The following is a 14,090-nucleotide window of genomic DNA, read 5'->3' as shown; positions in this document are numbered from 1 at the left end:
GGACTAGTAGACAGATTAGGGCTTCTTAAGTGGTCCATATCCCCACCACCCCAACAGCTATGCCACTGGACTAACACTAAAACAGTCCTCCATTCACTCCATTTATCCCCTTTACTGGGCTCCATTCATCCCCTGCGCTGGGCTTAACATGTAACACCTTCAGCAGTAACCATAACTTTCTCCTTTTAAAACTCCCTCAGGAATAAAGCTAAATCTGATTGGCTATGTACCGAGCAGTGAGCGGTCTTGTTCGCTATTTTGTGTTCAATAGGTTAAGACAAGGCTCTGCTGGTTTATATATAGTTCTTGATCAGTTAAGCAGCGATTGGTTGTTATTTCTGCACATTGAGCTGTTTGGTGAATATCAACGCATTAAGGACTTATGTGTTGAGTTTCTTGGCAAATTGTTACATGATATTAGTTTATTTGCCGTGCTGCTTGGTAAATAACTACATGATACTGACATTTAATGAGTTGCTCGGTAAATAACACAAGACGACACTGACTTATTTACTGAACTGCTCGGTAAATAGCTTCACCCAAATGACCCAAACTACAGTAAATTGGAACAAAGGCCTGAGTCTACTGCATGCTGACACAGGCCTGGGTAGGGAAGGGTACTGTATTAGCCTGTAAGAAAAAAGGCCTGAGTCTATTGCATGCTGACACAGGCCTGGGTAAGGAAAAGTACTGTACATATTAGCCTATAGAACAGAGGCCTGAGATTATGGCATGCTAACACAGGCCTGGGTAGTGGTATTAGCCTATAGAACAGAGGCCTGAGATTATGGCATGCTGACAGGCCTGAGTAGTGGTATTAGCCTATAGAACAGAGGCCTGAGATTATGGCATGCTAACACAGGCCTGGGTAGTGGTATTAGCCTATAGAACAGAGGCCTGAGACTATGGCATGCTGACACAGGCCTTGATAGTGGTATTAGCCTACAGAACAAAGGCCTGAGTCTACAGCATGCTGACACAGGCCTGGGGAGGGGTAGAACCATAGAATAGAAGAGTGTGGCCAACATGATCACAGGGGCCAAATAGTTACCAAAAGTGCTGTGCAAAATTCAGAGTGAAGCTGATACAGTACTGCTCTTTTTTGTGCTATAGGTACTTTTTTGAGATCCTAACCATATCTGAAGCACAAAAAATCAGTATTGTATAAGCATCAATATGGATTTGGTAAGGCTCTTTTGGTAACATGGCTTCTGTGATCGAGGTGGCCACACTCTCCTACCCTACAGCCCACTTTTTTTAAACATATCGGCGCCACAGTTCCCCTGTTTGAAGAGCCTCTCATGGAAGTTCCTGGGATTATCATGGGCTGTTTTGTGACGCCAGTGATAATTTTACCTTTTGTAGAAGATGCCGGGATTTGTATGGAGTGTTTTGTGATGCCAGTGATATTGTTACCTTTCGTAGAAGATGCCGGGATTTCTATGGAGTGTTTTGTGATGCCAGTGATATTGTTACCTTTCGTAGAAGATGCCGGGATTTCCATGGGCTGTTTTGTGATGCCAGTGATATTGTTACCTTTCGTAGAAGATGCCGGGATTTCTATGGAGTGTTTTGTGATGCCAGTGATATTGTTACCTTTCATAGAAGATGCCGGGATTTCCATGGGCTGTTTTGTGATGCCAGTGATATTGTTACCTTTCGAAGAAGATGCCGGGATTTCCATGGACTGTTTTGTGACGCCAGTGATATTGTTACCTTTCGAAGAAGATGGGACTGTTTTGTGACGCCAGTGATATGAAGAAGATGCCGGGATTTCCATGGACTGTTTTGTGATGCCAGTGATATTGTTACCTTTCGAAGAAGATGCCGGGATTTCCATGGACTGTTTTGTGACGCCAGTGATATTGTTACCTTTCGAAGAAGATGCCGGGATTTCCATGGACTGTTTTGTGATGCCAGTGATATTGTTACCTTTCGAAGAAGTTGTTTTGTGACGCCAGTGATATTGTTACCTTTCGAAGAAGATGCCGGGATTTCCATGGACTGTTTTGTGATGCCAGTGATATTGTTACCTTTCGAAGAAGATGCCGGGATTTCCATGGGTTGTTTTGTGATGCTAGCGATATTTTTACACGACATCTGCACCTCGCATGGGAAAAAAACACCCATGAAAAACCCGATTGATCTTCACTGAGGCCTTGGGAAATAGTAACGGGAAACCGATATTTTTTTTACATCAGAGGACACGGCTCGAGGGGGGGAAAAAAAAAAAAAAAAAAGCCCGCTACTTGTCGATATGTTTAAAAATATGGACCTATGGCTCTGTGTGGGGGTATTAGCCTAGCCTGGCCTGACGAGCTGCTTACCCTACATATGGGCACATAATCCTGCTCCTCCTCTACAAAATGCTGGTCTTCTAAAATCTCCACAATAGGTCTGGGGGTTCTGACTCCTCCCCCAGACCCCTCCTCCTCCTCCTCTTCCTGGCGCTCCCCCGTCCCCAGGTTCTTGTAGGGGAGGAAGAACTCATCCCCCGGGGAGGAGAAGTTCTAGGCAGCGGGACAGGATTAGGGATTAGCCATTAGTGGGTTATTGTGGAGGCAGTGACGGAGGAAGGACAGACACAAGCGTACAAACTCTGGCTGTACAGGGCGTGTGTGTGCGTGCGTTTGTGTGCGTGTGTGTGACAGGGGTTTGGTTAGTTAAGTTCACATCACAAAACCTACACATGACCTCAAGTATTGGTGGCACTTAAGAGTTTTTTTATATAGTTTTCCGTTAATTTCTGATCCGTTTCTTGAATCCGTGAACTTTGGAGCGAGGGAAGAATCGTAAGTAGGTTAGGTTGTGTCGGGTGAGGTCAGGTCAGGTCAGTCGGGTCAGGTTACTGTTGTTGAGGTTCTTCAGGTGGTCTATCTGAGCAGCCCCGAGCCCCTTAAGAAGCCCGTGATTGTGACCGGGCTTCCCAATGAGGATCTCACTGAGTGTATATATATCACATTGTTGGCATACTCTTTTTTTTTTTTACTGTAGAGGAAACGGTTCAAGGGCAAAGAAAAAAGGAAACAATAGTGAGAGAAAAAAAGCCTGCTACTCACTGCTCCTACAAAAGAGTCAAAAGGAGTGGCTGAAAGATAGGTCAATTTTGGGCGGAGAGGTGTTGTCCTGATACCCTCCTCTTGAAATGGTGTAAATGTGTCAGGTCTGGGTACAGGGTTTGTGGCAGCAAGGTGGTGCTTAGAAACTTTGTCACGCTAACTCAAGGGTGGCAGAGTCTGAAGGAGTTAAGCAATTATCATATAGCAAGTTAACCCTTTGTGAGAAATAAGATATAAATGAAGTATATATGTATATGTTGAAGAATTTAAACAATGAATCCTGTTGCAAGTCAAGCCTTTTGTGAATTGCACCTCATGAAATATGCGACGGAAAAAATATATTGTTCCAAAGGTTTCACTGACAGAATAAATCTAACTAGAACATTTGCATCATGTTGGGGTTTGAATTACTGGAATGCACTGATTGTCTCTTTTTGTCAAGGTAATGTTTTTTATTAATTTTTTTAGGGTAGTTTGATGAGAATTCTGCATCATGAATTGTCTCTTTTTGTCAAGGTAATCTTTTTTATTTTTTTTTAGGGTAGTTTGATGAAATTCTGCACTGTGAATTGTCTCTTTTTGTCAAGGTAATGTTTTTTATTATTTTTTTTAGGGAAGTTTGATGAAATTCTGCACCGTGAATTGTCTCTTTTTGTCAAGGTAATGTTTTTTATTATTTTTTTTAGGGTAGTTTGATGAAAATTCTGCATCATGAATTGTCTCTTTTTGTCAAGGTAATGTTTTTTATTATTTTTTTTAGGGTAGTTTGATGAAATTCTGCACTGTGAATTGTCTCTTTTTGTCAAGGTAATCTTTTTTATTATTTTTTTTAGGGTAGTTTGACGATAATTCTGCATCGGGAATGTGAAAAAAAAAACCCACAAGAGAACTCGACTGAATCTCCTTCGTGGTCTTTGAAAATATCTGTTGCGAGAAGAGAAAGCGTTTGTGAATACGAGTCTGTCGGAACACCCCGTCACACGCCGTCAAGCACACACAAACGCACACACACACACACATGAACATCAGGGCAAACATCATCTCAAAATTCCCAGAAATCAGCTCGGAGAAAACCCACAAATATCAAGTTTAGTTACATCAATGAAAGAACAAAAAATATATTATGCCGAGCTACTGGTTGTGGACAGCTTTGTAAAATATATATAAGCAATCATTTATTATTAAGTATATACAACATAAATATTTACACAGGAACTGAACTGAAAAAGCTGAAATCATTGCTGGTTTTGTTGGTATGTTGCTTTTTTTTAATATACAGAAATGATTTAGTTGTTTTTTTTAGATATATGTTGGATAATGCATAACTATTTTTCTCCTTTTATTGCTATTTTTGAAAGGAGAAAAGATTAATTTGACACAGAGAAGGAAAAATTATTAAAATGTGGTTAAGTTTTCATTCACACACAAATACTACATCAACTTATTTTTTTTTCCCTTCACCTCTCAAAATACGAGAATTAGAATTATATATACATTGTGGGCTGAGATTTCTGTGTGTTAATAGTGGTGCATGGTGAGTGTAATAGTAATAGTAATAGTAGTAGTAGTAGTAGTAGTAGTAGTAGTAGTAGTAGTAGTAGTAGTTCATCTAATACCCAGAAAATTGGTGAGTAAAGGTTGTGCATGTTAATATTGGTGTTAGTAGTGGTAGTAGTAGTAGTAGTAGTAGTAGTAGTAACTTTTTTTCTCTTCTTCCTCACTCATGTCAGTATCTATCCTACTTAACAAAAAATCACACACACACACACACACACACACACACACACACACACACACACACACACACACAGTTCCTCCACTTCATTCTTCCATTTAGCTTCTCTTCCTTTGTCTTCTCCCTTTCTTCACCCTTCACTCTTATTTTCCTCTCTCTCTCTCTCTCTCTCTCTCTCTCTCTCTCTCTCTCTCTCTCTCCTTTGTCCCTTCTTCATCATCCTCTTTACTTTCTCTTCGTCCCTTTTCTCCTCTTCCGCGTTTTCTATTTCTTCTCTTCTATTCCCGTTTCTCTCTCTCTCTCTCTCTCTTACCTGTCCAATCGGCATGTCCTCCAGGTAGTCACGGGTGCCGCGCCTCTTCTGCTGGTGGGTGACGGGGACGAAGAACTTGTACAGCCGCTCCAGGAACTGCGGCGCGTGGTCGTTCTCGTCCAGCACCTTCACGACGACGTAGGTGGTGGAGGAGAGCGTCGAGGCTTCACCGAGTTCGCCGTCCGCCACCGTCACCTCCAGCACATGTTCCCCCTGGTTCTCGCGGTCCAGTCTTCGAGTCGTGGTTCGAATCTCCCCTGAAGCATCGATCATCGTCAGCATTACCAACAGTGTCATCATCATCATTCCCACTATCATTGTTATCGTCATCATTATTGTTATCCATCATTAGCCATCCTTCTCCTTCTCCTCCTCCTCATTATTTTCATCATTATCCATTACAGTCTTCCAGGTACCTCCAGCGAGACAGTAAACCCGTTCCGATTGTTAACAGTTAGGGGAAGGTGGAGCAAAATGGCACAAGTGGGTAATATGGACCATCCTGTTTTCTGTGTTTTTAGCTTCTGCCAGGTATTGGTAAGGGTATGGACTTGCTTCTCGGCTCATTAGTCAGCTGTAACATCGGGGCAAGTTTGGACGCCGCCGTTTGCTTGTGTGTGAAAAATCCCAGAATATTTTATCTCCAGCTGATCTATTTGTAAGGGTCTGATAAAATCGTGTTTGTAGGAATACTGTGACTCATAATTTCGTGTGTTATTGCACGATTCTTTGGTGTTGCTCTGTGAATGAGTCTGACTACTGAAACATTTTCCTGCACCGCCATTGTTCCGCTGAGATTGTTGTTAACATTTTCATTGCCCTTGGCGCAAAACGGTCCACTTAACAATAATAATTATTTTTTGCTGCTAAATAACTCACAACTTCACTGAACGAAGATAAGGACAACGTGTTCTCTGTTTCTTTCATATGAATATTAATTTTATGTTCAGGAAGGTAATGTCACTTTTCATGTGTGAGTTCATGCTGTTCATGCTACTGAGCCAAAGAACAATTATTTTTGTAATGCATAAAGAACTTTTATGTTCAGAAAGGTAATTTCACTTTCACTTGTGAGTAGTTTCATGAGAGTTCATTGGTGTTCATGCTATTGAGCCACAGATCATTTATTTTTGTAATGGAATAAGAACTTTTATGTTCAGGAAGGTATAATATCACTTTTCATTTGTGAGTAGTTTATAAGAATTCATTGTTGTTCTAATGGAATAAGAACTAGATTATTTTAGTTTTATGTTAAGTAATCTTTCTAGTGTGATTCTCTATCAAAAAGTATGTATCGTCATGTTACCAAGCACTTCCATATGAGGGCCATTTTGCCCCATATGTGAGGTCCGTTTTGCCCCACCCACTGTACAAAATGGCCCACCTGTGGCTATTTTACTTTTTTAAATTCTCATGAGTAAAAGATCCAAAGTAGTTCTTCCAAAGAGAGTTTATTTTGTTTAATGATGGATAAAGATTGCAAAAACACCAACTACCTCTGAATATGGTACAAAATTGCTGCAAAATCTGTAGTGAAACTTTAAGGGAGCCGTTTTGGTCCACCTTCCCCTACCCTCGTGCACGACACCTACATCTGCGTCCTTCCAGCGGGTGACTAATAGCAGTGAGCGTATCTAAACAACTATATCATGCACTCATTATAAGAAGAAAAAAAACGTAAATATTAGTGTACAAGTGACCAGGAAATTAATAAAAACAGCAACATAATTAGTCTGATAGGGAAAAGAAAATGAGGAAAAAAATATATATACCTTGTTTCAGTTGATATTGGCTTTTTAGTGAATGTTAAGAGAATAAAAAATCGGTAAAAATATATGAAACAAAAAAAAAGATAGATAGATAGATAGTTAGAGAGAGAGAGAGAGAGAGAGAGAGAGAGAGAGAGAGAGAGAGAGAGAGAGAGAGAGAGAGAGAGAGAGAGAGAGAGAGAGAGAGAGAGAGAGACTGTCATACCTACCATCGAAGTTACGTTATATGACCTTTGATATATATTGTGAGGGGAGACTTTTACATCAGCGCTATAAAGAGGGAGGGGAACGATCAAGCCAGTCGGCCAGTCAATCAACATCAACAAAAACACAGGCCGACAAATTAAATCCCGCGTTCTAGTCCATTTAATTCCACAAAGGGCTTCACACACACACACACACACACACACACACACACGTGGCTCCACCCTCCCTTTCATCTTCTCTCTCTCTCTCTCTCTCTCTCTTCTAAAACTCCTCTTTCCTCCTCCTCCTCCTCTTCCTTCCTCCCTTTCTTATCCCCTTTCTCTTCTTCTTCCCCTCCCTTCCTTTTATCTCTTTCCCTCTCCTCCTTCCCTTCCCCATCCTCCCTTTTCTTTCTTTATCCTCTTCTATTCTCCTATTTTCATCCTCCACTCCTCTTCTCCTCTTCCTTCCTCATTCTCCTCCTCTTCCCTTTCTTTCCCCTTCTCCCCTTCCTTTCCCTCTTCTATTTTCACTCCCTTCCCTCCCTTCCATTCCTTCTTCTCCTCTCGTTTCCTCTTCCCCTCTTCCCCCTCCTTTCCTTCCCCTTCTCCCCTTCCTTTCCCTCTTCCTTATTCACCCATTTCCTTCCCCTCCCTTTCCTCTTCTCTCTTTTCCTCTTCCCCCTCCTCTCCTTTCTCCATTCTCCCCTCTCCCTTCCCTTCCTTCTCTACCTCTTTTCCCTTTAACCCTTTCCCCCTCTTACCCCCTCCCCCCCGTGGGTCATAAATGCTCTTCGATACGAGTCGGGGCATCAGATAAATTGCTTCTCGGAATGTTTATGAAAATGTCACAAGCATCCAGATTCAATAACTGTGCGTGCGTGCGTGCGTGTGTGTGTGTGTGTGTGTGTGTGTGTGTGTGTGTGTGTGTGTGTGTGTGTGTGTGTGCGCGTGTGTGTGTGTGTGTGTGTGTGTGTGTGTGTGGAGAGAGAGAGGGAGATAGATAGATAGATATACAGATAGGTAGATAGATAGGCAGGTAGAGAGAGAGAGAGAGAGAGATGGGTAGGCATTATTATTATTACAGGCATCAAAAAATTATTCAACATCATCAAAACAACAAAACAACAAACAACAGAATCTCTCTCTCTCTCTCTCTCTCTCTCACACACACTAACTACTATGGATTTCAGGAGTCATGTTACATCGTTTCCCGGTAATGACATTTTAACAAAGCGTCGGAGAGGAACATTTTTTTTCACAGCTTCCTCCCTTTCATCTCTTCCCCTCTCTCTCCCTCTCCCTTCCTTCCACTCCTCCCCTTTTTCTTTTCCTATTTCTCCTCATACTCCTCTCCCTTCCTCTCTTCCCCTTTTTCTTTTCCTATTTCTCCTCATACTCCTCTCCCTCCACTCGCTCTCCCTCTCTTCCCCTTTTTCTTTTCCTATTTCTCCTCATACTCCTCTCCCTCCACTCTCTCTCCCTCCCTTCCACTCCTCCCCTTTTTCTTTACCTGTTTCTCCTCATACTCCTCTCCCTCCACTCTCTCTCCCTCTCTTCCCCTTTTTCTTTTCCTATTTCTCCTCATACTCTCCTCCCTCCACTCTCTCTCCCTCTCTTCCTTTTCTTACTAAACTACTACTTCTTCTATAATTCATCTTTCCTTCCCTCTTTTTCCTCTTTTTCCTTCACACAGCTCAAGGGTAAATAATAAATGATATATATAAATGCCCGTTAATCGCTGCCCCTATGAAAGAGAGCATTGATGAGTGGTCGAAAGAGAGGTCAATTTCGGGTGGAGAGGTGTCTTGATACTCTCCTCTTCAATTTGGCAGAGCATGTGTAAGAGCTTGCCCTAATTTCGTGTATCTCATTTATTAAGAAGGTGTGGGTAATTAAAGCATTTATGAGACACGTACTGATGGTGTGGTAAAGATGGAGTAAGATGGAGTGGTTCTTTACGCCACTTTACATATGTTTTGTCAAATGTTCATCCTTACCCGACGCAGTTTAAAAAGACATAACCGAAAAATCAAAGTCTATATATACCTAGTCAAGTCACTCTGCTTCAAAACTGCGACCGGTACGCGCAGGAGGCGGTTTTGGGGCGGAGCAGTGGGATGACGTCACTTGGAGCCCCCCCCAAAAAATACCTGCCAGTTCAGGGGTGACTAAAGTTGGGGCCGTATGTGCACTCTGGATGTGCATTCTCGCCTTCTTTCACAGCGCGTTCAGGCAAGCCACTGACGAAAAAATGTCTCTTTATTGTGCTATTGCGTGACTAATTTTAATCACTCCAAACGGCGGGATGGGGTGTGAGGGAGGGCATGTTGAAGTGATTGATTTAAATTAGTACGCCTTTCCTCGTTTTCTCTAAATCCCTGTTTCTACATTCTCTAGTTTGGCTCCAAGCAGTGTCACGCGTAAACCACGCCTCGGCCGTGTCTCCTCCCACAAACCTGCGTATGACTTGACTTGGTGTATATATAGACTTTGCGAAAAATGATGTTACAAGGCATCTGAAATCTATAAAAACTCAGTCTCTACCTTAGCTTACACCCATCACTATAACTTACACCCACACACCCACACACACACTCACCCGTCTTGGCATCGATGGAGAAGAGGGACTGTGGGTTGCCTGCCGTGATGGCGTAGGATATGTTGGCGCCGGGGTCGGGGTCGGTGGCGTTGACGGCGACCACCATCGTCCCGGGCGGCGCGTTCTCGGCGACCACGGGCCAGTACACGGGCCACGAGCTGAGGGGCAGGTGGTCGTTCACGTCCACGATCTCCACGTACACCTGTGAGGGAGAAGAAAGGTAGATGGAATTAGTTAAGGTGATAATTAAAGGAGAAGTAGGGGACATATCGTCACCTTCGTAAACAAACCGCATGTCATCATTTTCTACTCTTCAGGAAATCAGAAAAGAAGTCATTATCTCATTTGGCTTAAGATTTAGGCAGAAATGAAAAGGCCAATCCTAGAACACTCGAGCCTTGAATGAGGAAGGCAACTATACATAAAAGGGCGTCACATGATGGAAATTTGATGTGGACAAAAACCTGGAAATCGCTGAAAAATGACTTAGGCGATTATTTTATGAGGGTGACGCTATGCTTTAGTAGAGAGAAAAGGTAGATTAGATTACTTAAGGGGATTAGTAAAGGTAAAGTTTGGGGCATTAACTATAGTAGATCATCGACCTCTACATACACCTGTGTGGGAGAGAGGAAAGGTAGAGGGCATTAATTAAGATATGTAAAGTTCGGGGCATACACTATAGTAGAGAGGAGAGGTAGAGTCATACATCACCGGCAGCTACTATAAATTAAATTCGCCTGCGCCACTGACGGGCTGGGGTTCAAGAGGCTATGGGCAACACTTGAAAAAAAAAATAGGTAGGGGTAAATAAACTGTGATTGCATAGCCTGTGCATTCTGAGTGTGCAAATAGGAAAGGTAGTTGGGATTAATTAGGTCACGGGATAAAGGTAATGGAAGTGATTTTGTGTACCTGTATTGATTATTGTGATTGTATAAAGGCAGATAAAGCGATTAATGAAAGGTAGATGTTATTGGATAAAGAGAGATTGGATAAAAGTAGATAAAGTGATTAGGGATAGGTAGATGTTATTGGGTAAAGAGTGATTGGATAAAGGTGGAAAATAATGATACCTGTTGAAATATAGAAGGTTGATGATATTGGTCTTAAGGCGATTACATGTGGGTAGACGAGGTGACCAAGAAAAAAATGGATGTTATGAATAAGAGTAACTGTTTGAGGTAAAAAAAGATTATTGCATATATCTTTGTGAATAGAAAGGGTTGATTTTTCACTGTATTCTTAGTTTCTCAATATATCTTAACCAGGTAGCTGCGGGGATCACGTTTCTTAAAGGCCCCTCAAAGCGAATTAATGAGAAAAAATCATCACTCACGCAAACCATTTCATAATATATACCAACGCATTTGTGATTAGTTAAACGCATCATCTATTTTTTTGGGGTTTATGTAATGGGAAAAAAAATGGCCCGTCGCTGCTACCGGCTTAAACCTCGTATATGCCATTGTGGTGATTAAAATCGTTTCCATCTACAAGGAGTGTGAGCGGGTCGCCTTCACCTTCACGTCCACCACGGCGGGCCGGGCGTCAGATGTTGGCAGCAGAGGAGGCCCCCGGCGCGCTGACCTTTTAGCTCATCGGTGGCTATGTTGGTTTACTTCCCTGACTTATACGTAAAAGGTCCGGGTTCGATTCCTGGCACGCGCAGTAGTGTAGATACGTTCATAGACAGACACACAGACAGAGGGACAGAGACGAACAGTGAAAAAAAAAAACCCAGATGTAGACAGGAGCAGTAAGTAGCGGGCTTTTTTTTTTCTTTACGCCATTGAACTGTCTCCATTGCTGTAAAAAAAGAAAAAAAAAAGACAGACAGACAAACTAACAAAAAGATCAACCGACCGACCGAAAGACAGACAGACAGAGACAGATAGACAGACAGAGAGACAGATAGACAGACAAAAACAGACAGACAGACAGATAGACAGAGACAGACAGATAGACAGACGGACAAAAACAGACAGACAGAGACAGAGAGATAGACAGAGACAGACAGATAGACAGACGGACAAAAACAGACAGACAGAGACAGACAGACAGATAGACAGAGACAGACAGATAGACAGACGGACAAAAACAGACAGACAGATAGACAGAGACAGACAGACAGATAGACAGAGACAGACAAAAACAGACAGACAGAGACAGACAGACAGATAGATAGACGGACAAAAACAGACAGACAGAGACAGACAGACAGATATACAGACAAAGACAGACAGACAGACAGCGTTATTGCAGTTTCTCATAGCTGAGGAGATTGGACGATAAAGATTGACCAGATAAAACGTCGACTAAGATATAGAAAGTAAATATTATATGAAAAAGACAACGCACGATAAAGGAAGATAAGATAAAACATCGACTATTCTCACGCTAGGAAAAAACAAATGAATGAGGATTAATAACGTTACGCCAATGGGGAAATAAAGGAAGGGAGGAATAAAGAAAGGATAAATAACAAATGAATGAAGCTTACTTTCGTTACGCCAATGGGAGACTAAAGGAAGGGAGGAATAAAGAAAGGAGTGAATAACAGATGAGTGAAGGAAGGAAGGAATAAAAAAGGAATAAATAACAGATGAGTGAAGGAAGGAATAAAAAAGGAATAAATAACAGATGAATGAAGGAAGGAAGGGATAAAACAGGAATAAATAACAGATGAGTGAAGGAAGGAAGGAATAAAAAAGGAATAAATAACAGATGAGTGAAGGAAGGAATAAAAAAGGAATAAATAACAGATGAGTGAAGGAAGGAATAAAAAAGGAATAAATAACAGATGAGTGAAGGAAGGAAGGAATAAAAAAGGAATAAATAACAGATGAGTGAAGGAAGGAATAAAAAAGGAATAAATAACAGATGAGTGAAGGAAGGAAGGAATAAAAAAGGAATAAATAACAGATGAGTGAAGGAAGGAATAAAAAAGGAATAAATAACAGATGGGTGAAGGAAGGAAGGAATAAATAACAGATGAGTGAAGGAAGGAATAAAAAAGGAATAAATAACAGATGGGTAAAGGAAGGAAGGAATAAAAAGGAATAAATAACAATGGGTGAAGGAAGGAAGGAATAAAATGGAATAAATAACAGATGAGTGAAGGAAGGAAGGAATAAAAAAGGAATAAATAACAGATGAGTGAAGGAAGGAAGGAATAAAAAAGGAATAAATAACAGATGAGTGAAGGAAGGAAGGAATAAAAAAGAATAAATGACAGATGAGTGAAAGAAGGAAGGAATAAAAAAGAATAAATGACAGATGAGTGAAGGAAGGAAGGAATAAAAAAGAATAAACATAACAAATAACAAATGAATGAAGCTTACTTTCGTTACGCCAATGGAGAAATAAAGGAAGGGAGTAATAAAGAAAGGAGTGAATAACAGATGAATGAGGATTACTTTCGTTACGCCAATGGGGGAAATAAACGAAGGGAGGAATAAAGAAAGGATAAATAACAAATGAATGAAGCTTACTTTCGTTACGCCAATGGGGAGATAAAGGAAGGGAGGAATAAAGAAAGGATAAATAACAAATGAATGAAGCTTACTTTCGTTACGCCAATGGGAGACTAAAGGAAGGGAGGAATAAAGAAAGGAGTAAATAACAGATGAATGAGAATTACTTTCGTTACACCAATGGGAGACTAAAGGAAGGGAGGAATAAAGAAAGGAGTGAATAACAGATGAATGAGGATTACTTTCGTTACGCCAATGGGAGACTAAAGGAAGGGAGGAATAAAGAAAGGAATAAATAACAGATGAATGAAGGAAGGGAGGAATAAAGAACGGAATAAATAACAGATGAGTGAAGGAAGGAAAGAATAAAAAAGAATAAATAACAGATGAGTGAAGGAAGGAAGGAATAAAAAAAGGAATAAATAACAGATGGGTGAAGGAAGGGAGGAATAAAAAACGGAATAAATAACAGATGAGTGAAGGAAGGAAGGAATAAAAAAGAATAAATAACAGATGAGTGAAGGAAGGAAGGAATAAAAAAGGAATAAATAACAGATGAGTGAAGGAAGGAAGGAATAAAAAAAGAATAAATAACAGATGGGTGAAGGAAGGAAGGAATAAAGAGGGAATAAATAACAGATGAGTGAAGGAAGGAAGGAATAAAAAAAGGAATAAATAACAGATGGGTGAAGGAAGGAAGGAATAAAAAAGGAATAAATAACAGATGAGTGAAGGAAGGAAGGAATAAAAAAGGAATAAATAACAGATGAGTGAAGGAAGGAAGGAATAAAAAGGAATAAATAACAGATGAGTGAAGGAAGGAAGGAATAAAAAAGGAATAAATAACAGATGAGTGAAGGAAGGAATAAAAAAGGAATAAATAACAGATGAGTGAAGGAAGGAAGGAATAAAAAGGAATAAATAACAGATGAGTGAAGGAAGGAAGGAATA

General features: G+C 40.9%; 1 protein-coding gene across 1 annotated transcript in view; it reads right to left on the bottom strand.

Annotated features, from left to right (window-relative positions):
* Positions 1–5,107: 5,107 nt before the first annotated feature.
* LOC126999298 (fat-like cadherin-related tumor suppressor homolog) overlaps positions 5,108–14,090 on the bottom strand; it is a gene marked incomplete at its 3' end in the record, with an annotated part of 100,729 nt that continues 91,746 nt past the window's right edge. Inside the window, 2 exon segments of the mRNA XM_050861731.1 lie at positions 5,108–5,364; positions 9,664–9,865. Of these exon segments, the coding sequence (XP_050717688.1) occupies positions 5,108–5,364; positions 9,664–9,865 (459 nt within the window).

This window comes from Eriocheir sinensis, chromosome 16 (genome assembly GCF_024679095.1).
Source record: "Eriocheir sinensis breed Jianghai 21 chromosome 16, ASM2467909v1, whole genome shotgun sequence".
Taxonomy (NCBI): domain Eukaryota; kingdom Metazoa; phylum Arthropoda; class Malacostraca; order Decapoda; family Varunidae; genus Eriocheir; species Eriocheir sinensis.
This window is presented reverse-complemented; position numbering and strand designations above follow the sequence as displayed.